Source organism: Fundulus heteroclitus, chromosome 12 (genome assembly GCF_011125445.2).
Source record: "Fundulus heteroclitus isolate FHET01 chromosome 12, MU-UCD_Fhet_4.1, whole genome shotgun sequence".
In the NCBI taxonomy this organism is placed as follows: domain Eukaryota; kingdom Metazoa; phylum Chordata; class Actinopteri; order Cyprinodontiformes; family Fundulidae; genus Fundulus; species Fundulus heteroclitus.
This window is the reverse complement of record NC_046372.1, coordinates 3,337,715-3,363,354: the sequence shown is the minus strand read 5'-3', so window position 1 is coordinate 3,363,354 and position 25,640 is coordinate 3,337,715. Positions and strand designations below refer to the sequence as shown.

The 25,640-nt window shown below is 42.3% G+C and overlaps 1 protein-coding gene across 1 annotated transcript; it reads left to right on the top strand.

Moving 5' to 3' along the window:
• The first annotated feature begins 436 nt into the window (after positions 1 to 436).
• On the top strand, positions 437 to 25,634 carry inpp5jb (inositol polyphosphate-5-phosphatase Jb). Its single transcript, XM_021316995.2, has 13 exons — positions 437 to 1,152; positions 7,886 to 8,375; positions 10,491 to 10,598; positions 11,685 to 11,793; positions 15,493 to 15,609; positions 16,651 to 16,826; positions 18,441 to 18,552; positions 18,833 to 18,942; positions 19,151 to 19,352; positions 22,511 to 22,648; positions 22,788 to 22,871; positions 22,953 to 23,057; positions 23,170 to 25,634. The coding sequence occupies exons 2-13, from the start codon at positions 7,897 to 7,899 to the stop codon at positions 23,485 to 23,487; spliced, it is 2,058 nt and encodes a 685-aa protein (XP_021172670.2). The 5' UTR covers positions 437 to 1,152; positions 7,886 to 7,896; the 3' UTR covers positions 23,488 to 25,634.
• Positions 25,635 to 25,640: the final 6 nt, after the last annotated feature.

Here is a 25,640-nt window from a genome sequence, read left to right as displayed (position 1 = left end):
TGACAATAAACAGATGTTCTGTTTGTAGTCGATTGATGTGAAACATTTTGTCACATCAATTATGTCATGTTTTATTATTTTTAAGCTGTTAGCCATAAATTACACATGATATGAAGGATATCTAAATCAGGTGATCTGTGGTGGGTGATGGTGGGAGCTGGAAGGCATCAAATCATTTGCTTTTTATTTATAACTGTATACATAAAGTGCCTTTTTTATTTGCTTGTAAATAATAAGCCAATTTATTTTTTAAAAAAAGGATTTGCTTATAATTTTTCAATGATAACCTATAAATCATACTTCGGAACTTTAAGCATCCAGTTTGAGAACTCCTGGTATTTGGCACTTACATGTTTAGAGCATTTAACCGCCTCAATCGTTACAACCTGCACTACACAACACCAACCACTAGATGGCGTTCTGGCTCCAATATAGACTTACAGCACATAGAAAAGCGCTTCCCTTTGGAATCGACGCCGATTATTTACGGGCAAAAACCGCGTTTCGGACAATGGTCCATGCGTGTATCTCCATAGAAACCGAGCAAGGACACGGTGCACGAGCGCGTTGCTGTTAGCCAAGCCGCGCGCGCTCTCACTGGGTCTGCCGTTTGGGTTGGCCCCCTCTGAGCGCACTCTAGCTGCTCTAGCTCTGTGTGTGCCTTCGTATCGGATGTACTGTGTAATGATCAACCACACAGCGGCTCCCTCACTCGGCGACGGCTCCTTCACGGAAGCTGCCGCTGCCCCCTCGCGCCGCTGCCGCGTCTGTCCGTCCGTGGTTTTGAAGGGCATGTCGGTGTGAGCTGCAGTTGCAGCCTGTGTACGAACACGGTTAGGGACGCGGGAGGTGTAACCTGCCTGGTGACAAACCTGTGGTCAGCATCGCTTTAAGCCCACCTACCTGCCTTGGCTGCACCTCCTCTCTGCCCATCCACCGACTGAGAGAGGAAGGAAGGGAGGAAGGAAGGAAAGAAAGGAGAAGGGCGAAGAAGATGCCGATGGTAACTCTGAGGAGGCAGCAGCGGAAAGTTCACCGTGTTTCTCTGTAACAGCGAGGGGAGTCGTATTCGTTTTCCACCCTCCAGACCGCGGGCTGAACGACCTCTACGTCTGCACACAGGGTTTATTTACTCCGCAGAGCCCTGCACAGGTAAAGGTGTTCACTAGTTGATTAGTGCGCTGAAATAAACCCTCCACGCCGTGCTTTGCTTACGTGTGTCAGGATGTTTTGTTTGTTGTTGCTTACAAGTCCTGTTTAGGAAGTGAAACCCCCCGCTCTGTCCGCCTGATGACGAATCACCCAGAGGTTTTTCATCCCTTATCTTTAGACGCTCGCTTCCACACTAACCCACGCTGCAGACTTTGACACCCACATGTCTGAGATTCTATTTTAATGCACTGGCACAGATATAAAAAAAAGGGACCATCGCGTTCTTTCCCGTCTATAAAAGCCGTCCTCGTTGTCTGTTGTTGGGCAAAATCGCCTCCAGCTTGCCTCTCCAGGTGAGGCATGGCCGCTTTCTGTCGTGGTGTAACGGAGGTGTGCTGCGCACAAGTGTGTGCGTGTTCCAGTGGTTTCCAAACACAGCTGCACACTGGACTGTCACCAAAGCGTCGCTTGCATTTGCTTTTGTTTTTGTTTCTGTTTTAGTCAGAGGCTGAGGCAGATATAAGCGATAAAGCCATGCGTGCGAGTTGTAGCTACATGAAAGGGTGAAAGTGTCGTTGCGAGCAGCATCACCTGTGGCGACGCTGGAGTCCAGAGCAGCGCGTGCAATTCCGATGCAGCCATCCTTGCTCAAGTTTCCCTGGTATTTGCTAAAGCCGCAGCCAGTGTACCGTGAAGCTGCTGTTGCAGGAAGGGATGCGTGGCCAGTGGACCGACCCTCTCGCTAAAGACGGCGAGCCATTTGCATGCAGAGGATTGCGTTTAATTAGTTTGTCATTGGATTTGTGTTGCAGAACGAGGTTGGTTGGCGGTGTGAAACGATCTGCGTCGTGCATGCATGATCTTTTCCACTCTACAGAAACCCTTAATTGCAAAATAAATAAATAAATAAATTCTATGTTTTATTTATGTAGCGCAAATTCACAACACACATCATTATTTAAAGCAACAGAAAATTAGGGGACTTTACAAAGTCAAATTCAGACAAATCATCCAGACAGACTGGTCAAAAATTTTCACAAAACCCAGTAGATTGCATGGAGTCTTTGACGAGCAGCATTCACGCCTCCTGAAAAAGCATAGAGCCACAGTGGACAGTCATCTGCGACTATGCAGCAATCCCTCATACCGTGCATGCACAAAGCGACAGTGGAGAGGAAAACTCCCAGGAAAACCTATAAGCAAAAAGGTTGCATTTGGTTGCTTTGTACCATTTTTAACTGATGGATTATATTTGATCTTGGAATCCATTTTTTGGGGTCTTATAATATATTGAATCCCAATTGTCATTGTGATTTGTGTTATTAGTATGGGTGACATAGACTATCACGATAGTATCGTGATACCTTGTGATATTTGCGGTGAAAACAATAAAAGGGATGATAAAAAAAGTGATTAAAATCCAGCTCTCCATAATTGTCTTTCTGTCAGCGCATCCATCGCCGCATACAGTCAGAGCCCTGCAAACACAAATGTAGTTTTAAAAATAAGGCTTAGCCATTAGTACAACAATTAAAGTAGTGCAACTGTACGGCTAAACAGCACACAGTAAATGCATTCAATCAATATGTCCAAACATATTATTTATGAATACTCTCATGGAACCCTCAATAGAAAGAAATCCTTCAAACGGCAAAATTAACCGTCCATACTTACTATCCGAGTCAAATGCGTTTTTTTTTTTTTGTGTGAACATCACCGATTGGAGATTATGGAAATGGATAATTACTATCTCCATGTCATATTTGGTGACCTAATACAAGTTTCTTGCTTTACTGAATGCAGATAATCCATCTGGCCAGTTGCTTGGGCTTTTCCTGCTTTGTGAGAGCCGGCGCTCTCACACGCCAGGTATACCGTACATGTGCACCAGTGCAACACAGCTTTGACTCGGATCATGCAGCAACGACCCAACAATATTGCTTAATCTCATGCAACGCAGTGCTCTTCGCAGTGATCAAGATTCCCTCGCCTCAGAAATAAAATTTCATTTCCAGAATGTCAGCTGAACCTTTAGACATGGGGGGAAAAACTGAGAACGTGACGTCTGTGCTAAAGTGACGCGCACCCCTTCAAACGGACTCCATCTCTATAAACTTTCATTATTCTGTACGGGTAAGTGTCAACAGTGGAACGTGACCTGATGCTCCACAACGTTCTCCTTTATGCCCTCATATTTAGACCCACACATAACATGTTTTTCAATATAACAGCAAACATTACCAGATAGGACGCACTGTGACACAGCCACTTTAGGTTTTAAGTAGAGATGCATCAAGGTGGTTTTAATCCGAATTAGACAGAGTCTGATCGTATACTCGCCCTGACCTCCGTGGACATTATCTGCGTAATAGAGAAATCAAGTGCTGCAGGATTAATTATTGCACTTTATGCAACTTACGTTGTTTGTTTAGTTGATGAATTTATAGACCAAACATAAGAAAAGCTTTAAGTTTTGATGGTTCTGTTTGATAGAGGGAGAAAAAAGTCAGAATATTACGTATTTCACCGACACATCACTGATCAGGGTCAGTCAAGGGAAATATGTCCGATTCCGATTTACGGCTGAATGCGTTGCTTGTATTAAGGCCAGGAGGACCCCTTTTTCACGTTGTGCAGCCCCGGCTTTGACTTGATCGGGGGGGGGGGGGAAACGACACCCCCTGGATATAGGTGAAGCAATGCACATTGGCATTAGGACCTGGAAGGAGCCGTTTACAGCTGTGGCAGCAGCTGCTGGTTTCATCTCTGTCTGGGTCATCATTAGCATCCCAGTCACAGGGGCGTATGGCTCTGGAGGCGCTCACCGCCAGCACGCTGAACGGCTTTAATTTCAACGTTAAAACGCCAGAGAGATCAGAATGAGTCAGAGATAAACACACGGTGCAGCCGCGCAGCTCCAGCCAATTTGAGATAAGAAGAATCGGCACGAGCGAGCAGCTGATTTTATGTTTACCCTTAGTGTCTAAGACAAATTGGCTCCTCGCCGTCTATCTGACTCATCCATCTGAAACCATCTTTGTTGTCAATTAATCCTGCCAGAGGAGCCAAGAAGGCCGGCCGGGGGGGGGGGGGGGGGGGCTGCTGTTTGGGCTGCACTGACTGCATGCTTCCTGGCTCTCAGCTCTCGAGCCCTCAGAAAGGAGCATGTAAACACTGTGACAGGATTGTTATTATCCAATCATTTCAGTCCTTCCTCGGTGAACTTGAGCGGAAATGGAAGGGGTAATCGTCCCCCAATAAGGCATAAGGCTGATGTTTGGCTCGTTCCCTCACAGTATTTAAAGACGTTTGTTGTGACAGTGGATGTTGGGATTGCGGTTCGTTGACGTCACTGATGGTGACTGCGAGGGGGGGTTGGCTGTGGGAAAACAATGCAGAGCATGTCACAGAACACGTATGCCCATCCAGGGGAGGACGGGGAGACAAGGGAGCGGGAATCATTGTGATCATCTGTGTTTTAGGTTCTCGTCTGATGGTGAGAAGTGAAAATTAGAGGATGAGGATAATAAAGGTGGGTAAAATGGAACGACGGCTGTGTGCGAAGGAGCGGGGACAGAAAGGATTGGGGGGAAAAAATGGGGCGATAAAAGAGCCGGAGAAGAAGGATTAAAGACTGGATAAACAGTCGGTGCCAAAGGGAAGTGTGAGGGGATCAGTTGAGAGACATTCTGCAAAATGGCAGTGTTGCCACTGAAGGGGGCTGTCTTGGTTTGCTCCCCCACTCGTTCTCTTTCCCCCGTTTTGCACCTATACCCACATCGATGTGCGCCCACTTAATGCTGCTGTTGGACCTCCGGAGTACACCGTGTTCAGCCAGTGTCCGGGCCATTGCTGGACTGGAAGACCGGCGTGTTTCTGAGTACATGTGAAACGCTGAGCCGGCTCTCATCCCAGCATGAATGTCGGGGCCCCTGTCTGCTCAAGGTCGTGTGAATAATCAGACGAGCGCTCTGTCGTTTCTGTGTCCCTGAGCAGAAATTCTCCCTCTCTCTCCTCTCTCCCCACCGGCACAATGCACAGGATGCAATCCCAGCCATGTGGAGAATGCGATGCTGTAACCATTAACATCATTTGCGGCTTACAGCTTCCCAGGCGCCACAAACATCTGACCCTGGCATTTTTGTTTCTGTCTTTATGATGAATATTTTTGCCATCAGGAACTGATGGATTGGGGTCAAGGCTGCCTAAATCTGCTTGTATATGCTCACATGTACAGAGGATTGTACTCAACTGTATAAACGTGTTTTTTTTTTTGTTTGTTTTAGGGATTTAACATCCATGATTTGTTGACAATGAAGACATATAAGCTAAAATTGTTCCGTATTTTCAAATCCTGTAATCCTACGATACAACGGAACAGCCCGCATCAAATGGCACCACCTGCTCACAACGCTACTCTGTGCCCAAACTGTTACTATGGGAGGACTCAAAGCATAGCGATTTTCAGTAACGGGGAGGTGTTTAAAATTAAAGTACTTAAATCCCATTTAACTGCAGAGCTGTGTAACAGTGACTGCTCTCTCTCACACACATCTCAATAATTAATTACTTCTGGATAGTTACAATAACCAAATGAAGCATTTATAAATCTTATAAACAAGATGTTTTACCTCTCAAAGATTAAGTCGAACCCAGCTGTCACTTATTTTGAATGGATCTTGGAGGGGGGGAAAAAAGGAATATCTTTTGAAATGACCGGCTTCCAGTAACATCTACTAGAAATCTTTTTGTGGTTTACACTGTTTGGTTTTCGGTTTATCCAGAAACGGCGCCTTTTTCTTTTTTCCTTTTTTTTTTTTTTTTTTTGCTATTTGTAGCTCTTGAGGAGAAATCTGAACACGTGTCGGCAGGTCAGAGCTAAACTAAGTCTTCTGAACAGTGCATCTCTAGGAATAATAATGAAAACATTATTGATTTCTTTTCTTTTTTTATATCTTGATCGATTTTTAATATCTTGTGGGAAAGTTGTTTAAGTGGCATGTGTTAACACTTCTATATGTGGGACTCTGGATTATAAACTGTAAAATTTGTTCTAATGTATTACCCTCGCTTGACATACAAGGAGGCACAGAAAAGCAAATAAGGGATTTATTTAGCCGTTAACGGCTGAGTGGAGCGTTATCTGAATAACTTGGCTTAATTTCCTCCTTTTGTTTCTGCTTCCTCGTCTTTTTCTGTCTGTCTCGGCAGCTTCCTCATTTTCTCTCCCACTCTCTCTTCTATTTGAACCCTCGCGGCTGATTTGGGAGGATTTGGACCGAGCAGTTGTTCCTCTGCTGGCTTCAAGCAAATTTATACTGACTCGGTTAATCAGTTGTGGCTTGAAAACCTTTGTGCCGCTGCGGCAGGAGTTGAGATGATGGTAAATTTGTTTTCAGGTTAGGACAGTGAAGACGTCTCTTCTTATCTCTTTTCTACTCTCTTGTTGTTAGTTCTCACATTTGTCCTTTCATTAAGTTTAAAATCAATACAGGCAGCTGTGTTCAGCTGTTTCCGATGCCTTGAGAAGGCAGGTAATTGAGCAGCGATAATAATTTGACCCCAGAATGACTCTGTTGACATTCTGGATCAATAGGGCCGCAGGAAAGTCTTACAATCTTCAAAGGAATTGACTTTATCATTGAACAGGGATTGCCTTTCCAGTTTTATAACCCCCCTATTTACCCAGTCAAAATATATCATGTTGGTTATTTTGGACCTTAAAGACAATCTGGAACTCTGAAATTAACTATATTGGCTAGTCTGCCATTTACATTGGCTTGGAAAATTTATTTTTTTTTGGGATATTAACTGTGAAGAAGAAAAAGGATCTGTGATTTTGAAAGTTTTTTTTTTATAAATACAATTTTTGAAAACTGTGAAATGCACCTGATTCAGAAGCCAATACCTTTCACAACCACATTCTGCTCTAATTATGACTTTGGGTCTTTTCTGATTTGTCTTTTTAAGCCTTTGTGCATCTAGAAACTGAAATTTCCACTGGTTTTTCTCTGCAAAGCATCCTAGGCTCAGTTAGGTTTGGTAGAGAGCATCTGTGAACTTCAGCTTTTAAGTCCTGCCATGGATTCTTATTTGGATTTGGGTCTGAACATCGACTGAACCATTCTAACACACGAATATGTTTACACATGTCTACACAATTCAGTTGTGCGGCCATGTCCGTTTAGGGTCGTTATTCTGCCTGAAGGTGAACCGCAGCCCCGGTTTCAAGTCTCTTCTGGACTCTAATAGGTTTTTCATCCAGGACCTTGTCTTTAGCTCCATCCAGTTTCCCATCACCTCGGACCTGACTTGCTATCCCACCTGAAGAACAACATGTAGCTGCCACAACTATGTTTTATTGTGGAGATGGTGTTTTAAAAGTGATGTAGGCCAAATGGTTCAGCTTTGTCATCATTTGAGCGGAGTACCTTCTTTCATCTCTTTGCCTCATTGCCTGTCTTTATAATAAATGGTTTATTCTTGTGAATTTTCCATAAAGTCCAGATTTATGGAGTAGGAAACAAATAGTCCCTTCAACAGAATCTTGCACCTAAGCCGTGAATCTTTTCAGCTTTTTAAGAATTGACACAGCCTTTACCGTGAGCTTCATTGAGAATATTGGAGATGGAAGTGCAGGCACGCCAGGCTGGTTCTATTTCGATTAAAAAATAGAAAACATATTATAGAAATGATGCAATTTTCAATATTTATTTCCTTTTTGTTATCCTAGATATCACAGAAATGGACCAAGATAACCTGAGCCAAAGCAAGACACGAGACGAGGGGCCAAGCAGGGGAGGAGAGGCTTCAACAGCATCTGCAGCTCCAGCCTCAGGCGCACCCTCCGATCCCACCGCCGGCCAGCCCCCTGCACCTCCCAGGCCTCGGCGGCCCCAGAGAACTGCCAGGGTTGAGGGGTCTGTAGATATTTCAGAAACCAGAGTTGAGCCCAAAACCGAACCCAAAACCGAACCCGGTCCACCGATCAACCTGAATGAGAGCAGTCCTGACGGCACTGTGGTAAGCCACCCGAAACCCCCTCGCCCCGCCGGAGAGCGCACCGGGCCGAGCATTAAGAGCGGTCCTAAAGGTCCAGGTCACCACCCTGTTAGAGCCGCCTCCGTGCCCCAACCACCCCCTCACCTGAACCCGCACGCACAGAGAGCCCTGTCTGTGGCAGGCACTGCTGACACTCAGCCTCAGACTCTGGAGGACTTCAGGTTGGTTTCTCTATCTCTTGGTACTGACATTCATGCCTCTGAATGCTGATGTTTGGCCTCTGGTTCCCAGATAGCTGAGATAGAGTCGCCTCAGTACACACACCAGCTATTTTTATACGCTGAGGCACGAGCAATGCTGCAGTTGTATCAGACATTTAGTATTAAACGACTATATATTTGTTTTTAGATTTCTAGCTAATTTCTATGCCTTTTTATATATAAAAACAGACTAAAACATTTTATACTTACCGAGGTATCTGTATCTTATGAGGTATCTGTTGAATCGCTTGTCATCACAAATAGCAAATCAGCCAATCACATGGCAGCAAGCAAAAGCAATTTTGGGCATCTAGTTGTGGTGGAGACGACCTGTTCAAGTTTAAACTGAGCGTCATAATGGAGAGGAAAATAGATTTAAGTGACTTTGAACGATGCATAGATGTTGCTGCCGTGCCGTCTGGTCTGAATATTTTAAAAACGGTTTGGATCATCTCGCAAAGCCATCTCTGCGATTTACAGACAGACTGAAAAAAGGGAAAACAGACCAGAGGAGAATGGACATGATGGTCGGAGGCGTTGAAAAAGCGGCAGCAGCCCCAAATAATCAGTCGTTAGAGCCGAGTTATGCAGAATACCATTTCTGAATGCACAGCACGTCAAACCCTGCAGCAGAAAACCACATTGGATGTCAGTGCCACTCCTGTCAGAACAGGAAACTGAGGCAATAATTTACGTAGTTTTTACAAAAACTGAGCAATCCCAGATTGAAAAGACATTAAATCTCAAATTTAACTGCAACATTCAGACGCTGGCCTAGTATCAAATCATGGTGGTGGTGTTATAATGATGTGGGGAATGCTTTCTTGGCACTCTGTGGTCCTCTCAGTTCCAGCCCACCTGAGTATTGCTGCCTAATACATCCTCCCCTTTATGACCAGCAGGTACACATCTTTTGATGGATAGCTCAAAATCGTCTGACTGGTTAAATGGACATACGATTACCAGATTTTACTCCAACGGCCTCACCAGATCTCAGTCAAACAGATCACCTTTGGAACATTGTGAAAACAAGGGACTTTTAGCCAGCAGACAAATCTGCACCAACTATACAATGCTATCATGTCAAATCGGTTTCCAACACCTTGTTGACACAAATAATTAAGGCAGCCTTGAAGGTTAAACAGGGGCCCAATCTAGTAATACAAAGGTTTATGTAATAAAGTGGCTGGTAAAAATATGTAACCTAATTATTAGATACATGATCTAGCTCATCTTTGAGTATTTTTTTATATCTAAGTTAGAAAAACTTAAAAAAATATTTCCATGCTTCAATAGATTGAGTTGATCTGGTATAAACTTAAAAGGGTTACTAGAAGGGACATTAATTAAAAAATGTAAAAAAAAAAGAAAGAAAAACATTTGAGAAAGTTATTGATTTCTATATTCAGATTGGTTAGGAGTTTTCTTTACCAAAGGGGGAAGAGCTTAAAATTTACTTCCGCACTGATGGGACATTATAATAAAATAAGTTTCCCTCTGGTTCTGCTTTTGCAAGGCATCAATCATCTCACATGATGTAATATGCTGAGAGGATTAAAGTTAAAAAATGTAATATTAGGTTTAATGACAACTCTTCCACCATTCATAGGCACAGCCGCTTTCCTGCTCCTGCTCGTGTTGATAAATGTCGACTGTGGGGAAGAAATCTTTTGCGGTGCTTTGCTGTCATCTGCCCTCAAACTTACGGTTCTGACAGAAGACGTCCAGTTAATCAAAACGAGGTCACCTAAAAGTCTGAAGTTTTGATGTATCTTCTGACAGTTTAAGATCTACTGAATCCTGTAGCCTGATTGGCCAAACTGACCCGAGTGTGCAGTTATTGAAATGAAGGCTGTGTGGCTCCACCCACATGTGTTATCACAAAGTCAGGACAATAGACTTAAAATGAACACGTTTAAAACCCGCTCGTGTAACGGTGGCAGAGTTACAGGGAAGGCCAGGACAGCGGTGAGATGTTGACGCAGAGGTAGCTGTCTCCTTCAGTCTGCAAGCTGTGACTCAGGTCTGTAGGAGAAGAGTGGCTGTGGGAGCTTACGTAACACCCTTCCCTGACAGGGTGCACATCATCACCTGGAACGTGGGCTCTGCCACGCCGCCTGATGACATCACCGCTCTGCTGGGACTGAACGTGGGGGACGGAAACACGGACATGTACATCATAGGGTGAGTGTCCTATGAGCTATTTTCTTGTTACAATTAAATGTTTTAGATCATAAAAAAAATAACTTTTAATATCAGACAAAGATGACCTGGATAAGTACAAAATCTAGTTTTCAAAGGGTTTCCTTTTATTTAGGTAAACAACTAACCAAGCAAATCTGGCTCTTTTTGATAAAGTTGGTGTTTCATAAACTCATAATTTCCTCGATGTGCCACCCTGGACCAAGGGCAACTGCTACAGTTCTTCTGATAACAAGCATCACTTTTCCATCAGTCTTTTATGTGGCGGCGAGTGATTTTGACCCACTCCTCTTTGCAGAAACAGTTTTAATTTGACCACAATGGAGGATTTAATGGCAGCGCCCTGTGGGCACCGCGTAAGGCGGGGTCCTTGGCAGCATGGCCTCTGTCAATCGTACGGTTTTACTGGAGCAGTAATTTCCCTCTGGGATTATTAAAGTATATCTGATCTGATCTGATTTTTGAGCACGAAAGTGGTTTAAAGTCATGGCAAATCATTTCAGTGGGATTAAAGCCCAGACTTTGACTAGGCCGTCTGGGAGTGGGTTTGGTAGGCCAACAAATCCTGAGATCGATCATCATCTTTCTTCGGCTTTCTGTGTTTGTAATTTACTGGAGTCCCAAAACCTTGGGAATGGCTTTGTAACCATTCCAGACTTTTCAAGATTTTTCAGCCCCCTTTATGTTAGACAGATTATTTTTTAGAGGCTTCTAAATTCTTCTGCTCAAGCATTCATCAGGCTTGTGTGTAAACCAATTAAATGTCATGACTCAATGGTAGTGGCAATATATAGGACTGGCTGGTTTATGTAGCTCTTTTCCCTTTATTAAATTAACTCGTAATTTAAAAACTGCATTTTATATTTCCTTAAAATGTGTTGATCTGAAACATGTTTGGTGTGACAACAAAGCAGACTGTAAGAAATCTGTAAGAGGGCCAAATAGTCTTTTTTTTTTACGCAGCAGTGCCGACGACGGTGCTGTTCATGAAGTGTCAGGCCTAGATTTAAATGCGTCTCTTTGAAAAAATCTCTGGGGTTAACTTTTTTGTGTCATTTTCCTTCCAAGGCTGCAAGAGGTGAACTCCATGATTAACAAAAGACTGAAAGATGTCCTGTTCACAGACCAGTGGAGCGAGGTCTGCATGGAGAGGCTGAGCCCCTTTGGTTATGTGCTGGTCAGTAATGGTTTGTTATTGCTGTAAATAATAATGCTCGCTTTCAGAGAAAAAAGGCTAACCGGCTCCTCCTTTTGCACGCTACATTATTAGTGGAGAGACCTCAGCTTGCTGTTCAGGCCTATTTTGTTCCCTGAGCAACGGACGGGTTGATGATTTATAACAGCCGTGTCTGTCAGCAGATCTGTTATCCTCCTCTGTCTGCCGAGCACTCGCTCACTCTTCCTCGCCGTACCGCTGTAGCTCTAAAGCCAGTGCCTTAAAGGCTGCATATTCCTAAAAATTATGATTATACTGCGATACAGGATAGCATTCCTGCTTCCAAAAACATCTACGTTGGATTTACGTTGGGAAAAGTGTAAACCGTCTGGTTGATTTTCACGGTTTTGCCAAAACAAAAGCCGGCGTTACAGCTGCGCTGTTGCACTGGCTGCCTGTGGAAGAAAAGCACGGCTCTCTATCCACCGCAGAGTGTGTGTGAATGAGCTGTCAAGCTAAAAAAAAAAAGTGTTGGACAAATGTCTCCCAGGGTGCCGTTTTATTTCTGGATCACGTTGTTGTCAGCGTAGACGGGCCTCTGACAGTGAAATTGATGCTGTCCCCCAGCTATTTCATGGCCCGCTAGGTTGACTTAAACCTCTTTTAAAATCATCTGTGTGTGTCTGCTTCTGGTGAATATTTAGATAGTAGGTCAGGAGTTTTGAGACTAAAGAAATGTTCTATTATAGGAGGTTACAGTGCCTTGGCAAAGTATTAAAACTCCTTAGAAATGTCACGTTGCAACCACAAACTTCAGCGTGTTTCATTGGTTTTAGTTAGTTTTAGTTGAGTTTACTGGTTTATTCCAAGCCTGTAGGAAAACACATACAGTACAATATTATGTGAATGTAATGTTCTACAGAATACAGAAAAAAATTATAACTTGGAAAGGAGTGGAATGAAGACAAGCTTATCCACCCCCCATTCCCATTCCATAATAAATTATAGGGTTACTGCCATTTTTAGTTTACAAATACATTTTTCAGTGTCAAATCAACATAGCAAATTACTTACTTATACAATTCCTTACATATGATTTCACATAATGTGATATTTAGATACTATATTTATATATCAATTGGATTGTTGTGATATTTAACCATATATGGTACAATTCTAAATTCAACTTGTAATAATACCAATATAGTTTGTACTCACAACACATACAAAGTAGTATTGTATATGTGTTGTGAGTCATAATATAAGCTATATATATATATAATACTTATATAGTATAATGTTTGGGGATGTAATGTAAACGACAAACACAAAGCAGTGTATAATTGTGAAGTGGTAGCAAAGGATGGAGGGGTTTCAGAGGTTTTTACTAAATATAAAATGTGACAGGTTTACTGTGCATTTGCTATAAGCCCAGTTGATTCAATGTTTTGCAGAACCACCTTTTGTTGCTATTTTGCTTGTGAATCTGTAGTTGCAGCAGAAAGCTGCTCAACACCCCACCAGATTTGCACATCTACAAGTTAACATTGTTGCCAGTTCTTCTTTGCCAAATAGTCCAAGCTCAGTCAAACTGGCAGACGATCATCTCAACATGTTGTTTCAAGTCTAGCCACAGACGCTTGTCTTCTTTATGTACAGTATGAACATGGACTGGGCCATTCTAACACATGAAAAGGCTTTGACTTAAACTAATCCACTGGATCTCTGGTTGTTTGTTTAGAGTTGCTGTTGTGCTGGAAGGTGAATCTCCTCCCCAGTTTAAAGTCTTCTGCTGCACAGGCGTCAAACTCCCATCCTTGAGATCTGCTGTCCTGAAGCTTTTACATGTGTCTCTGCATCAGCTCACCTGGATCACATAATTAAGTTATTAGCAGGACTCTGGAGGGTTTGAGTGCATGAGGAGGTAATTCAGCAACAAAAGATGCAGAACACCGACCCGAGGAAAGGAGTTTGATGCCCCTGCATGGATTACCTTCTAGGGTTGCTGTTTGTTGGCTTATTTAAGCGTCCCGTCAACTCCAACCAGCCTCTGTCTCACCTGCAAAAAGAATCCCCACAGCACGACGCTGCCAATATTGTTTCAGTGTTGGGATAGTGTGTTTAGAGCAGGGGTCCGTAACCTTAACAATCCAGAGACACAAAGCCTACAAGACACTTTGAGAAAAATACAACCTATCGGATTTTCCAAAATAGCTTTTAAATAATTCTTCTTAAATATGTTTTTTTTTGGTCAATAGATTCCTCTACCTGAGCTGTGGAGTACTGCAGCTCCCCCACAGTCACCATCTCTTTGTGTACCCTTTTCCTTCCACATCAAAATGATGCACTGCTTTGTGTTGGTCTACGGCTTTAAATCCCAATTAAACGCATCAACGTTTGTAGCTGTAACGTACCGTGTCCAGGTGTGAAAAAAAAAAACGTAAACGGACATAAAATGCCGGACAGACACAGTCACAAGAGACACCATCTGTTTTCTCGCTCCGAGACTCTCCGCTCTCTAGGACTGGTTGTCAGGTTGCTGCAAGCACAGGACACCCTCGTCAAATCAGGACGCCGCTGTAACACGGGAAGCCCACGGGACACTTTTATTTACCGGTGAATCACCAGAAAATTTCTGCTGATTGTCACAAACATTTCCACGTTTGTGAGTCACCGTTTAAGCTGTCTAACAGCAGCGTGGCACAATGCAGTACATTTGGTACGTCACGTCGTTTCATATACAGAAAAGACATAATTAACATGACTAACGCAGCTAAAAATGTAACAAATGAGGTGTGTCTGTAATTGTTACTAATGAAGCAGTGAGGAGGGCAGTGATGTTTCTGTTGTCATCTGCTTTGGAGGCTGGGTTGAAGAAACAAGCCTCCCTGCTGACCTCACCATTTGTCACTCAGTTCGTTCTCTTTGTCATGTACGTTGTTGCACGAGGCCAGACGTGCACATCTGGCTCGGTCACTTGCCTTTGGGTCAAAATGACCCAAAATTGTGGCTTGGTGAGAGTCTTCCTTGGTATCGATTAGAGATGCCTCTCAGCAGCAGTGTAGGCAGGCAAACGTACCAGAAATCAAAGTTTGTCGCCTTTTTAGCTGAGCTGAATCTCTTATGCAACAAAATTGTTCAAATAGGCTGTTAGTATGCAGGCAAAGTGGGGCTGGTCACGTGGGGAGGTATGCCTGTGAGGGATTTCAGTCCGGGTGTGATTGTGCTTCTTCAGACTCTGGTTGGGGGTTGGGATCTTGACAGAGGCTGAGCGAGGGATGAACATGCGTACATTTCTGGGAACAGGTTTGACACATCATACAAATTACTACTCGTCCTTAAATAAATAAAAAAGTACTTTCCATGTTTTTGTTGCATTAACTCTGCAAGAATACCTCCGGTGTTGTTTATAATGTCAGAGGAACGCAAATGCCAGGACATGCATATTTTTAATGCAGCATAACAAAAGAATGGAGGTTGCAGGATGAAAAGAGGTAAAGCGTAATCTCTTCTCATATGTGGATGCTGTTTCATCCTTTTATGTGCAGTGCATCGTGTTAAGTAGCAGCCCAGTATGGTCACAGAAGCTTTGAGCAAGGGTCACGATGTTTTGCATTTGTACAACTGTGCTTTTGTGCAACTCATGCAAAGTTGCACCCCGTATCTCTCCTGCCTTTTCATGCTCCCGCCCTTACCCAGCTTTACAATTCTGTCCCTCAGGTGACATCCCAGCGAATGCAGGGCCTGCTACTGCTGGTCTTTGCCAAATACTTCCATCTGCCTTTTCTCCGTGGAGTCCAGACAGAGACCACCCGCACCGGACTGGGGGGTTACTGGGTAAGATGGCTGCTGACGCCATTCTGAGAGCTCACCTCACACCGCTACGGCTCTGCTGCGGTTTGAGGTTTGCAGTATATCACGTCTTAGACTCATTTGCATAAGCAGGCAAGAGTTTATCTTATCCAGTCTTTTAATTTGTTAGTCAAATGCTGCTTCGTTCAGTTATGGGGTTAAAGAGGCCTTTATGTGAAATTAGGCTGACAGGAAATGGGGTTGAGACATGGGGCAAAGGTCCATGAGCCAGATTTTCTCAAAGTTTTTTTTTATTAAAGGCTAAAACTACAAGTGAAAAAACACTACTCTTACAAGTAGTTTCCCTGAAATATGCAGCTTAATTGTACAATTAATATTTACTGAGTTCTCAAAGGATCCAAGTTGGAAAAGTGGAAAATTCTCAGATTTTACATCAGTTTGCCCTGAAAATTCAACATGGCTGCTCTGGATTTAAAACATTGTAATAATAGCAGCTAATATAACATTTCTGACGGGTTATACTGCTCCTTTAGTGGTTGCATTGATTAAATTAAATTATATATCATCTATTTGCAACTAGAATGTTTTTTTTTTTTTTAGAATATGGTTTTGATGGGTTTTGTGTGATTTCGAGATGCCATATTCCAGCTTCAGAGGAAAGTTAGCCGGCTTTTGCATTTACTCCTGTTTCACTTCTATCTGCTTATGTTGACATTGGGAGTTCTTCAGATATGTTCAAAAGCTGCTCTTTTGACTCAATTCTGTCTAAAGCAAAGATCAGCGTGAAAAGATTTTCTACTGGAACATTGTTCATTTAAGCTAGTCAGAGAAGCGGCAGGAGAGAATTCACTCACTCATTTTGTCCCCCCGGTGTGCATTTGACTCTCTTCATTAAACATTGATGGTGGTTACTCTTTAATGAGGGCACTTCCTGTTTTGCTGTGGAGAATACCAGTAAATACAGTTGCCACATGCTTCTTACCGTTCTTGGAGTTTTTTTCTGTCTAATTTCTTCAGGTCAGTTAAATTCAAAAACTTCAACTTCCTGCCTTGTCAATGCTGCAGGGAAATAAAGGTGGAGTTAGCGCCCGAATGATGGTGTTTGGCCACAGCATCTGCTTCCTTAACTGCCACCTTCCTGCTCACCTGGAAAACCATGATGAGCGTATGGAGGACTTCGAGAGCATCTTGCAGCAGCAGCAGTTTGAGGGCCAGGTGGCCACTGGTGTCCTGGATCACGAGTAAGTCTGTGTACATACAAGTGCACACATCCCAAGTAGGTTTGCACATACAAGGAATTTGACTTGGTGTTGATGGTGCAGACAAAAACTAAGAATACAGTAAAATAAGAAGTAAAAATTATATATACATGGAAGTTGTATACACTCAGTAAACTGTGCATTAATGTAACGCAGAAGCTTGTAAGTCCTGAACGGGGGAGAGAGACAGTGTCCAGTTTTACGGATATATATATATATATATATATATATATATATATATATATATATATATATATATATATATATATATATATATATATATATATATATATATATATATATATATGATTGCTCAGTGGTCATCAGAGCGACCTTAGTTAAAGAAGTTCCCGGTGACGACACACTCCTGAAAAAACCTCTACTAATATGAGTCTGAAAATGCTGTCTGTTGGCACAGACGTTGTCTTTTACAATAAAGACAAGAAGAAATCACAACAAATGCAATATTACAAAGGACATTAGGGCCGTTGATCATTTTTCTTTTCTTACAGCGGTACCGTTTAAAAATGTTAGGGAGCAATAAAGCAAAAAAAACAGGAACGATGTTCAGCTGAAATTAGAAATTTGCAAAACTTCACCTTCTCTGCGATTTAACCAATTCTGCATTTCAAAATTCCTGCGTATGACAGGTTTATAATACAGTGGGTGGGAAAAGTATTTAGTCAGCCGCTGATTGTGCAAGTTTTCCCACTTAGAAAGAAGTGTATAATAGGTACACTTCAACTATGAGACAAAAATGGGGGGGGGGGGGGGGGGGGGACCCAGGAAATCACGTTGTATGATGTTTTTTTTTTTTTTTATAATTGTAAATGATGGTGGAAAATAAGTATTTGGTCAATAACAAAAGTTATAAACGCAATACTTTGTAGCATAACCTATTCCTCCATGCTGGTCTTCTCTAGAGCAGCGATGTTTGTGGCTGTTGCTGGGCAATTAATTATAATTGTATGATTGTTGAAGAAGTTTAAGTGATCATTTCCTCCACTGTTTAAGTGGTCGATCACCCAGACAGCTCTTTCTGTTTCCACCACTTTCACTGCTTAAGACATGCTTAGCCTCACTAAAAGTCATCCTCACTACTCCTAACATGTTGTCACTTTAGGAGCTCTGTTAAGGCCTAAGATGCTTTGTGAATACCTTTTATCTTACCAAGGTAAAATTCTAAGAAAAATCGTAGAATTTGGGAAACTCTAAGCAGGACATTGCATATAAAAATGTTGGGAGTTTCCTGACTGTACTCCGTAATTTTCTATCCAAATTACAGAAATCTGAATTTAATCAGTTTCTGTATTTAATATCGTAATTTTCTGAGAAACTGAATTTTGAAATTTCATACAAATTAACCTAAAAAAACGCCCAAGACACAATATTTCATTATATTCAGTAGTGATGTATAAATAAAGTTCACATTTTAAATTTGAATGACTGAACTAGATTAACTTCCAGTTTAAAGAGAAAGTATTGAAATATACCAGTATGTGTTTGCTGTCAACATCCACAACAACAGACCCTTTATATTGCTTCAGTTTTGTTTTTAAATGACCAATACTGATCTATCTTTTTCTTTATTTTCAGTCTTGTTTTCTGGTTTGGGGATCTCAATTTCCGCATTGAAGATCTGGAAATCCAAGTTGTAAAATCCGCCATTGACAACAACAAGTTCCCCATGCTGTGGGAGAAGGATCAGGTAAAAAATAGAGGGGGGTGGGGTGTATTTTATTTTATTAGAGGACTGAAAAATTATTTAACTGCTGTTCTTTTAAAGCACTACATAATAAAAAATGTATTTGCTCGGCGCTAAATTTTTAGGCAACATGCATAAAATCATAAACTCATAATGCCTGTATATGCTTTGTTTTAAATTACTTTATTCAGCCACAAGAGGGCAACAGAGCGAACTCTACTATGCAAGCAGTTATTATTTAGTGAAACAGCATGCAGTCTCTATTTATTGTAATTTTCTGCAGCTAAACATGGCCAAAGACAGTGAGACGGTGTTGGAAGGGTTCCACGAGGGACCGCTGAAATTTCCTCCCACCTACAAGTTTGACGTTGGAACAGACACATACGATACAAGGTTGGTGATGCCAGGGGGGCTATTTGAGATTGTAGGCCACTGATCAGAGATCACAGAGCTGAGTAAAGGAGCACTCTGCTCTCTCAAAGGTCCACAGAGTAGCCTGGAGGGATTTTGAAAATGCACCCCCCTCCCTACCCACATTCTTTGTTTTAAAATTCAGTCTCTCTTTTCATCTTGCGCCATCTTTGTCTCACACTCATCCCAGTGGGAAGAAGCGTAAGCCAGCTTGGACTGACCGGATCTTGTGGCGCCTGAGGGCCACAGCACCAGCTGCTCAGAGCGTAGGGAAGCGCGGTTCGATTTCAGGGCTGACCAGCGGGATAAAAGTGACGCAGCACTGTTACCGAAGCCACATGGAGTACACCGTCAGTGACCACAAACCGGTGTCGTCCATCTTTACCCTGCAGGTAGGAGACATAAAGATGCCATCAGCCTTGGATTTTTGACAGATTAACAGTCCTAACAAATTTATATATGAACATCGTCTGATCCCAAGATTTTGACCCAATATGCAAACAGTCTGCACTAAATTCATTGCATATCTAAAGAATATGTAGAGAACACTAAATGTAGAATGAGTCCGTAACACTTGTTTATTCTATCTGTTAAGTTTGATTGGCAGTTTATATTCAATATTTGATAACTCAGGTCATTTTAGCTCCTTGTAGCCATATAATAGGTTCCCAAAGTATAAAAGAAGTGTCACACAAACAAAAACAGCAATAGAGATGTGTGGCCTAAGTCTGGTTAAAGTGTACAAATGTTACTAATCTGCCAATTTAATACAAGATCAACAAACAGATTTAGCAGCTTTTATCCTTTCTTTATGCATTTACAACTACGGTCATGGCCAAATGTTTTTTTTTTTGTTTTGTTTTTTTGATGAACATGAATTTTTTGTTTGTTTGTTTTTACAAACTTTACTGCTTCAGTTTTTTTGTGCCATTGGGTCTTGGTTGCATTTACTTTCCATTATTTGTACCAGGTTTTCAGTGCAGCCACAGAGGGACATTTTGTCACTGGTGCTTATCCTTAGCTCCAGAGAAAGTACAGGGGAGAACAGGGGAGATGATGCTGCTCTCTTATTCTGATTGCTTTAGAAGAGCTGAATGGTTTCTTTAAAAGCAAGCAGTGCTCAAAACCATTCTTCTTTTCTAAACTGTTGTTACCACCAATGAAACAGGTGCTGTCATCATGGCTTTGCATAAATGGCTCAATAGGCACAGATATGGCCGCTAAAAAGATTACACCCAAACTGGTCCTCTATCAAATCATCAAGAACTTCAATAAGAGCAACACCGCCTCACCTCACCTCACCCTTATATTGTGTATTTGAACAGGAGCGTTGGAAAGTCTCCAATTTTAACCGTAAAAACATTGAAATCCTTCAGAAAACATATTTACTCATCGTGATGACATGTGAAGCAATGCCTTGCCTGCCTCCCCTGACTGCACACCACTGGCAGCAGGCAGATGTGAGTGTTTGTGCATTTGGATGTTGGGCTGGTGTTATGGAGGGCAGAAACAAGCCAGTTCTTACAAAGGGTAAACGTACTTGTATAGCGCTTTATCTAGTCTGACGACCCCGAAACGCTTCAGACTACATTCAGTCATTCACACATTCACACCGTGATGGTGGTGAGCAGTTAGTAGCCACAGCTGCCCTGGGGCAGACTGACAGAGGCTGCCATGCATCGGTGCCACCGGACCTTCTGACCACCACCAGCAAACAATTCGGCTGAAGTGTCTTGCCCAAGGACACAACGACTGAGACAGACGGAGAGGGGGATCAAACCATCAACCCTCCAATTGCAGGATGAACTCCCTAGCTCCTGCGCTACTGTTGCCCAAAAGATAGAAAAATACAACTGCACAATTTAAGAACAACTTAGCACTGGAATATTAAAGCTGAATATTTTGATTATGATATTTAATGCTATTGAAACATAAATCCTCAGTGCTTCTTTTCTTTCTCTCATGATGCAGAAGTGATTACAAAGTAGCTCAGAGATAAACAGGATTAGGAATTTGATACTTTGGTCCAACAGGGAACTTCAGGGAACTTAATCCTTTCAAAAGTCTGTGGTTTTCTTTAAAAAGTAAAAAAAACAATAAGTTGTGACAAACTCCAAGCACACCTGTCCAGGGTGTACCCCGCCTATTGCCCAATGTCTGCTGGAGCACCAGCCACAACCCCACCCCACGCCCCCTACTCCACGACCCCGCACAGATAACCAGGTATAGACAATTGATGGCTGGAAGGATGAAGCTCCAAACACTGATAAAGCAGGTGTGGAAAGCTAATATCCAGTATGCCAGGGTGAGTTGCATACGTCTTGAAAAAGATAGGTCAACTCTAAATATCAATATTTGATGAATTACTAAATATAAATGTATTAAATTTTGGTTATTGAACTTATGTGTACTACGGAAACATCTCAAGAGAAGGTTTAACAGGACTAAAACGGTAAACTGATAAGATAAGAAATTCCTTTATTGTCCCATAATGTGGACATTTGGGCGTGACAAGGGCAAAGACACAGACAGAGTTACACACAGTTTATAGTAGTGAAAAAACAACCTATCTAATCTAAAGTTGGTTCTAAAGCAACAAAAAAAGGGGCTTATCAGAAAGGCCATAATAAAAGTAAAAATAGATACCTGAGTAAGCATACTCGGGTAATAAAAATTAAATATTCAAGTTAAACAGAGGGAAAACACCAGCCTATTTACACAACAATGTGAGAAAATATGCAAGGTAGTACAGCAACATCTCAGAGTAATTAATGCATGTGCCAGTGTAAACGATATAAACATTTCATGATCAGATCAGAACACGTGTAACCATTAGCATGTGGTAAACAGTCTGTTATGATAAAGTCTAACAGCAATCTAACAATTTATCTTTGTCTAACAATGATCAACATTTCTGTCAGTCTCCTTTTTTCCACTGCTGTAGTGTTTTTGTCTCTAGCTCGTCACTTTTTTTATTTTATTCCTCCTGTTTCTATCTGCGGAGACCAACTTAGACCCCAAAAGAATACAGCTTGTAAATTACAGTAGATTTAAAATACAGTATAGGTGCATCAGTGATTTTAAAAGTAAAACAATTGAAATGTAAACAGTGCTGGAGAAAGTCACAGTGTACAGGTGAGCATTTTTAAAAACCATTTGTATGTACAGAATTTGATTGTGCAAAGGGCATTTGTGCAAGAATGCATTTAGAAACTAAGAGTTTGGCACCATTTGTAATGCTAGATGGAGATGCAATGATGCAAAATGTGCAAATACGCGAATGTTGTGCAGAGTTTATGGGTTATAGTTCAGCAGTTCAGCAGCAGTTCAACAGTCTGATGGCAGCAGGGAAAAAGCTTTTGCAGAATCTGGTTGACCTGCAGCGGATGCTGCGAAACCTCTTCCCAGAGGGCAGCAGGGAGAACAGTCCATGGTGGGGGTGTGAGGGGTCCCTGATGATGTTAGACCCCCTGCACTGTTTTTACAACCCACAGCGGAGTCCAGAACTTCAGCTCTTAGGCATCGACTGACTTCTGTTAAATATTTTCAGTTCCCTTACAGGGTGGACATTCCTCTGGTCACTCTCATAGTGGAGGATGAGTGGAACAGCATTGAAGATGCCAAGGTGATCTTCAAACTGGTGCACAGCTACTCCCGCAGCTCTTGGGACTGGATTGGATTGTACAAGGTAGCCCGTCCTCCTGCTTCCCCCGCAGAAAGCGTTTGAAAAATCCTGGAGAACACACACAGCTGTAAACATCATTTTTGGGGCCATGTCAGTCTCGGCTCAACAATTACCTGTTGTGATGTTCGTGTCGCACCAACAGGTGGGTTTCAAGCACCATAAGGATTACGTGGGATACGTGTGGGCCAAGCAGGATGAGTCGGAGTTTCCCTGCCAGGAACATCAGGTAATCTAGACGCACGCTGGATTCTGCTCGCAGATCACTTTTCTGTCGCATCCGATAAATATCTGAACGTCTGTTTTCCAGGTAACCTTTACAGAGGAGGAATTACCCAAAAGCTCAGGCGACTTTATCTTGGGTTACTATAGCAACAACATGAGCACCATAGTGGGTGTAACAGAGCCATTTCAGGTAATCATAACTCATCGCTTTTTTCTTGGGGGTAGCAAAATGCTCTCATCTCCATCTTCACATTCGGCCGACATTTTGCACCTTTTTCCAACACGCTTTCGTTCATCCTCAGATCCAGCTACCCACTGTCGACCGCGACAGCAGCTCTTCAGACAGCTCCGACTTCAGCTCAGAAGACGACAGCACCGTTGTCATGAAGATGAGGTCCCGCAGTCCGAGTCCACGTAAGGCCAAGCACCGCCGGCAGCGCAGCGGCAGCCGCTCCGCCAGCCGCTCCGGCAGCCCCGCAGAGCCCAAGATGAAGGAGCTGGGCATCAGTGACGGCGGCGCTGCAGGGAGCGAGTCTGCAGGACGCCCAGCAGAGGGCGGTAGCAGTCAGACCTCTGGTCCTGGGGCAACAGACAAAAACACAGAGGATTCAGGAATGTGATGCAACAAAAGCCCGGCTGTTTTTACAGGTTACATAACCAACTGTTGTGTCTTTATTTCATACATTCACTGCTCTGTATGTTTTCTGTTCTGAAAATATACGGTTTATAATGCCACCCTTTTCAGGAATAGTCATCTGGTTGGTCCAGATGGTTTTACTTGGCCTTGAGTTATTGTATTAAGCTGTGCACTTGGCATGTTTTTTTTTTTTTTGTATTTGTTTTGTATACCTTTCACTCTGTCCAGTGTTTTCTCTACCTTTGTCCGTTCTCAGGTGTGGACAGTACAGGGAGCTGACAACAACCTGCATTTAGATTAACTCATAGATACACAGTTGTAAAGTAATGCAGTCCATCTTCACTTTTCACAACAGTATTTGATGTACCAAAATATTGGGTCATAATAGTGCAAATACGATGGGGACAGATCTTCTATTACTGATTAATTTGGCCTAAAAGAAGTTAATTCAAATTGTCTGAAGTGCCTTGCAAAAGTGTTCATACTTCTTGTACTTCTTACACAGTTTATCACATTAAAACAGCAAACTTCAGTGTATCTTGCTGGGATTATGATGTGATACATTACAATTAAATAGTGCTTGACTGTGGAGTAAAACGATACATCGTTTTCACATTATTTTTGGCAAATACAGTAATTTTTTTTCTACAAATTTTTCCCTGCAATTACAGCTTCAAGTCCTCTGGAATATTGTGCTTAGCACATCTAGAGACTGAATACTTTGCAAAACAGCTCAATCTCAGTCAAAAAACAAAGTGAATTTTTCCAAATCTAAACCAAATGGAGGCATAAATCCTCCATTTGGTTTAGGTCTGGATTTACCCTGGGCCATTCTAACACATGAATGTAATTTGAACAAAACCCTTCCATCGTATGTCCTATTTCATAATTAGGCAAACATGTGCCAATGCTGAGCTCTCTCTGGGAGACGGTAATATTCTGCACAGCTGTGAGCTTTCAGAAATAAACCCAGGAGTGCGGGACGGCAGGAGGTGTGCTGCAGCGTCAACTTCAATTGACCAGAGCGTTTTTTTCCTCATGTTTGAATTTTTTTTAATCTTCTTCAACAGATGTGCATAATTACAGGGAAGAAACAGGGGAGGCGGGATTTAACAGAATATATTTGAAGGGAAATTAACTAATGGAGCATGAAATCAAAGTCAAACACCCACAGAACAGTTTTGCTAAGAAAGTGTCGTTTTTAGTTGCTGGGAATAAATAAAAATATTTTCTAGACCAACAAAATTGACCCAAAAAAATGAAGAACCTTTGTGCCTTTGCTTTATTAAGGCAAAACAAAAATGTAATTACTTTGTTTAAGAATAAATTGCATGTTTAATTAATTGCTGGGCAGGCAAAATGAAATCAATTTGCAATTATTTTTTTTTCTAGTTGTGAAAAAAATACGGCTCCTGAGTACTTTAAATTTGGGGATTATGGCCCACGTTGTAGAAAGTTTGGACCCCCCCCCTTTAACCTCAGAGGCTATAACTCCTCCTTCAGCTCATAATCATGTTTGTCTAATTGTGTAAAATCTCAATGAAATACCCTGAGGTTTTTGGTTGTAAGAGAATATGGACGGGTTAAAGGCGTATTAATACTTTTTGCAAGGCACTGTGTACGCTCATCTTGTCAGCCTATATCACTCACATTACTAGTTCCTGCAAACAGCAAAGCCTGTGGCTTGCCTTGTGGACAATCCCCTGCTTTGATCAGTCTGTGCACATTACAACGTTGCCTATTATGCAGGGAGCACTTCAAAGGACCAATTTAAAAGAAACGTATCCTTACTGAGTGCATCAGAAACCGAGCAGAACCAAAGTGGGTCTGAGGCAGGGATTCCGGTAGCTCTCAGATGCACAGCACATGCATGTCTAACGAGCAGTAGTGTGCATGAGCGCCTTTAAATAGACCGCATTACAATCATCAGCAGGCGGCTGTGGGTGTGGACGGTGGTGTCGGCTGTCACGGCAGAACTGGTTGAATCGCTGCTGGCCGGGCCCGCGTCACAGAGGCCACCACTACAGGAATACCTGGGCTGATCCCGCGTGACTCCTTTCTACGCACACACCCTCCTGAGCTTCATACGATTTTGTTTTGGTTTTTCTGTTATTCCGTTTGCAAATATATATATAT

Coding starts and splice junctions, on each gene's coding strand:
- inpp5jb (XM_021316995.2), top strand. CDS start 7,897: ATGGACCAAGATAACCTGAGCCAAAGCAAGACACGAGACGAGGGGCCA. Junction 10,599..11,684: donor ACGGACATGTACATCATAGG/GTGAGTGTCCTA, acceptor TTTCCTTCCAAG/GCTGCAAGAGGTGAACTCCA. Junction 22,649..22,787: donor ACTGGATTGGATTGTACAAG/GTAGCCCGTCCT, acceptor TCGCACCAACAG/GTGGGTTTCAAGCACCATAA.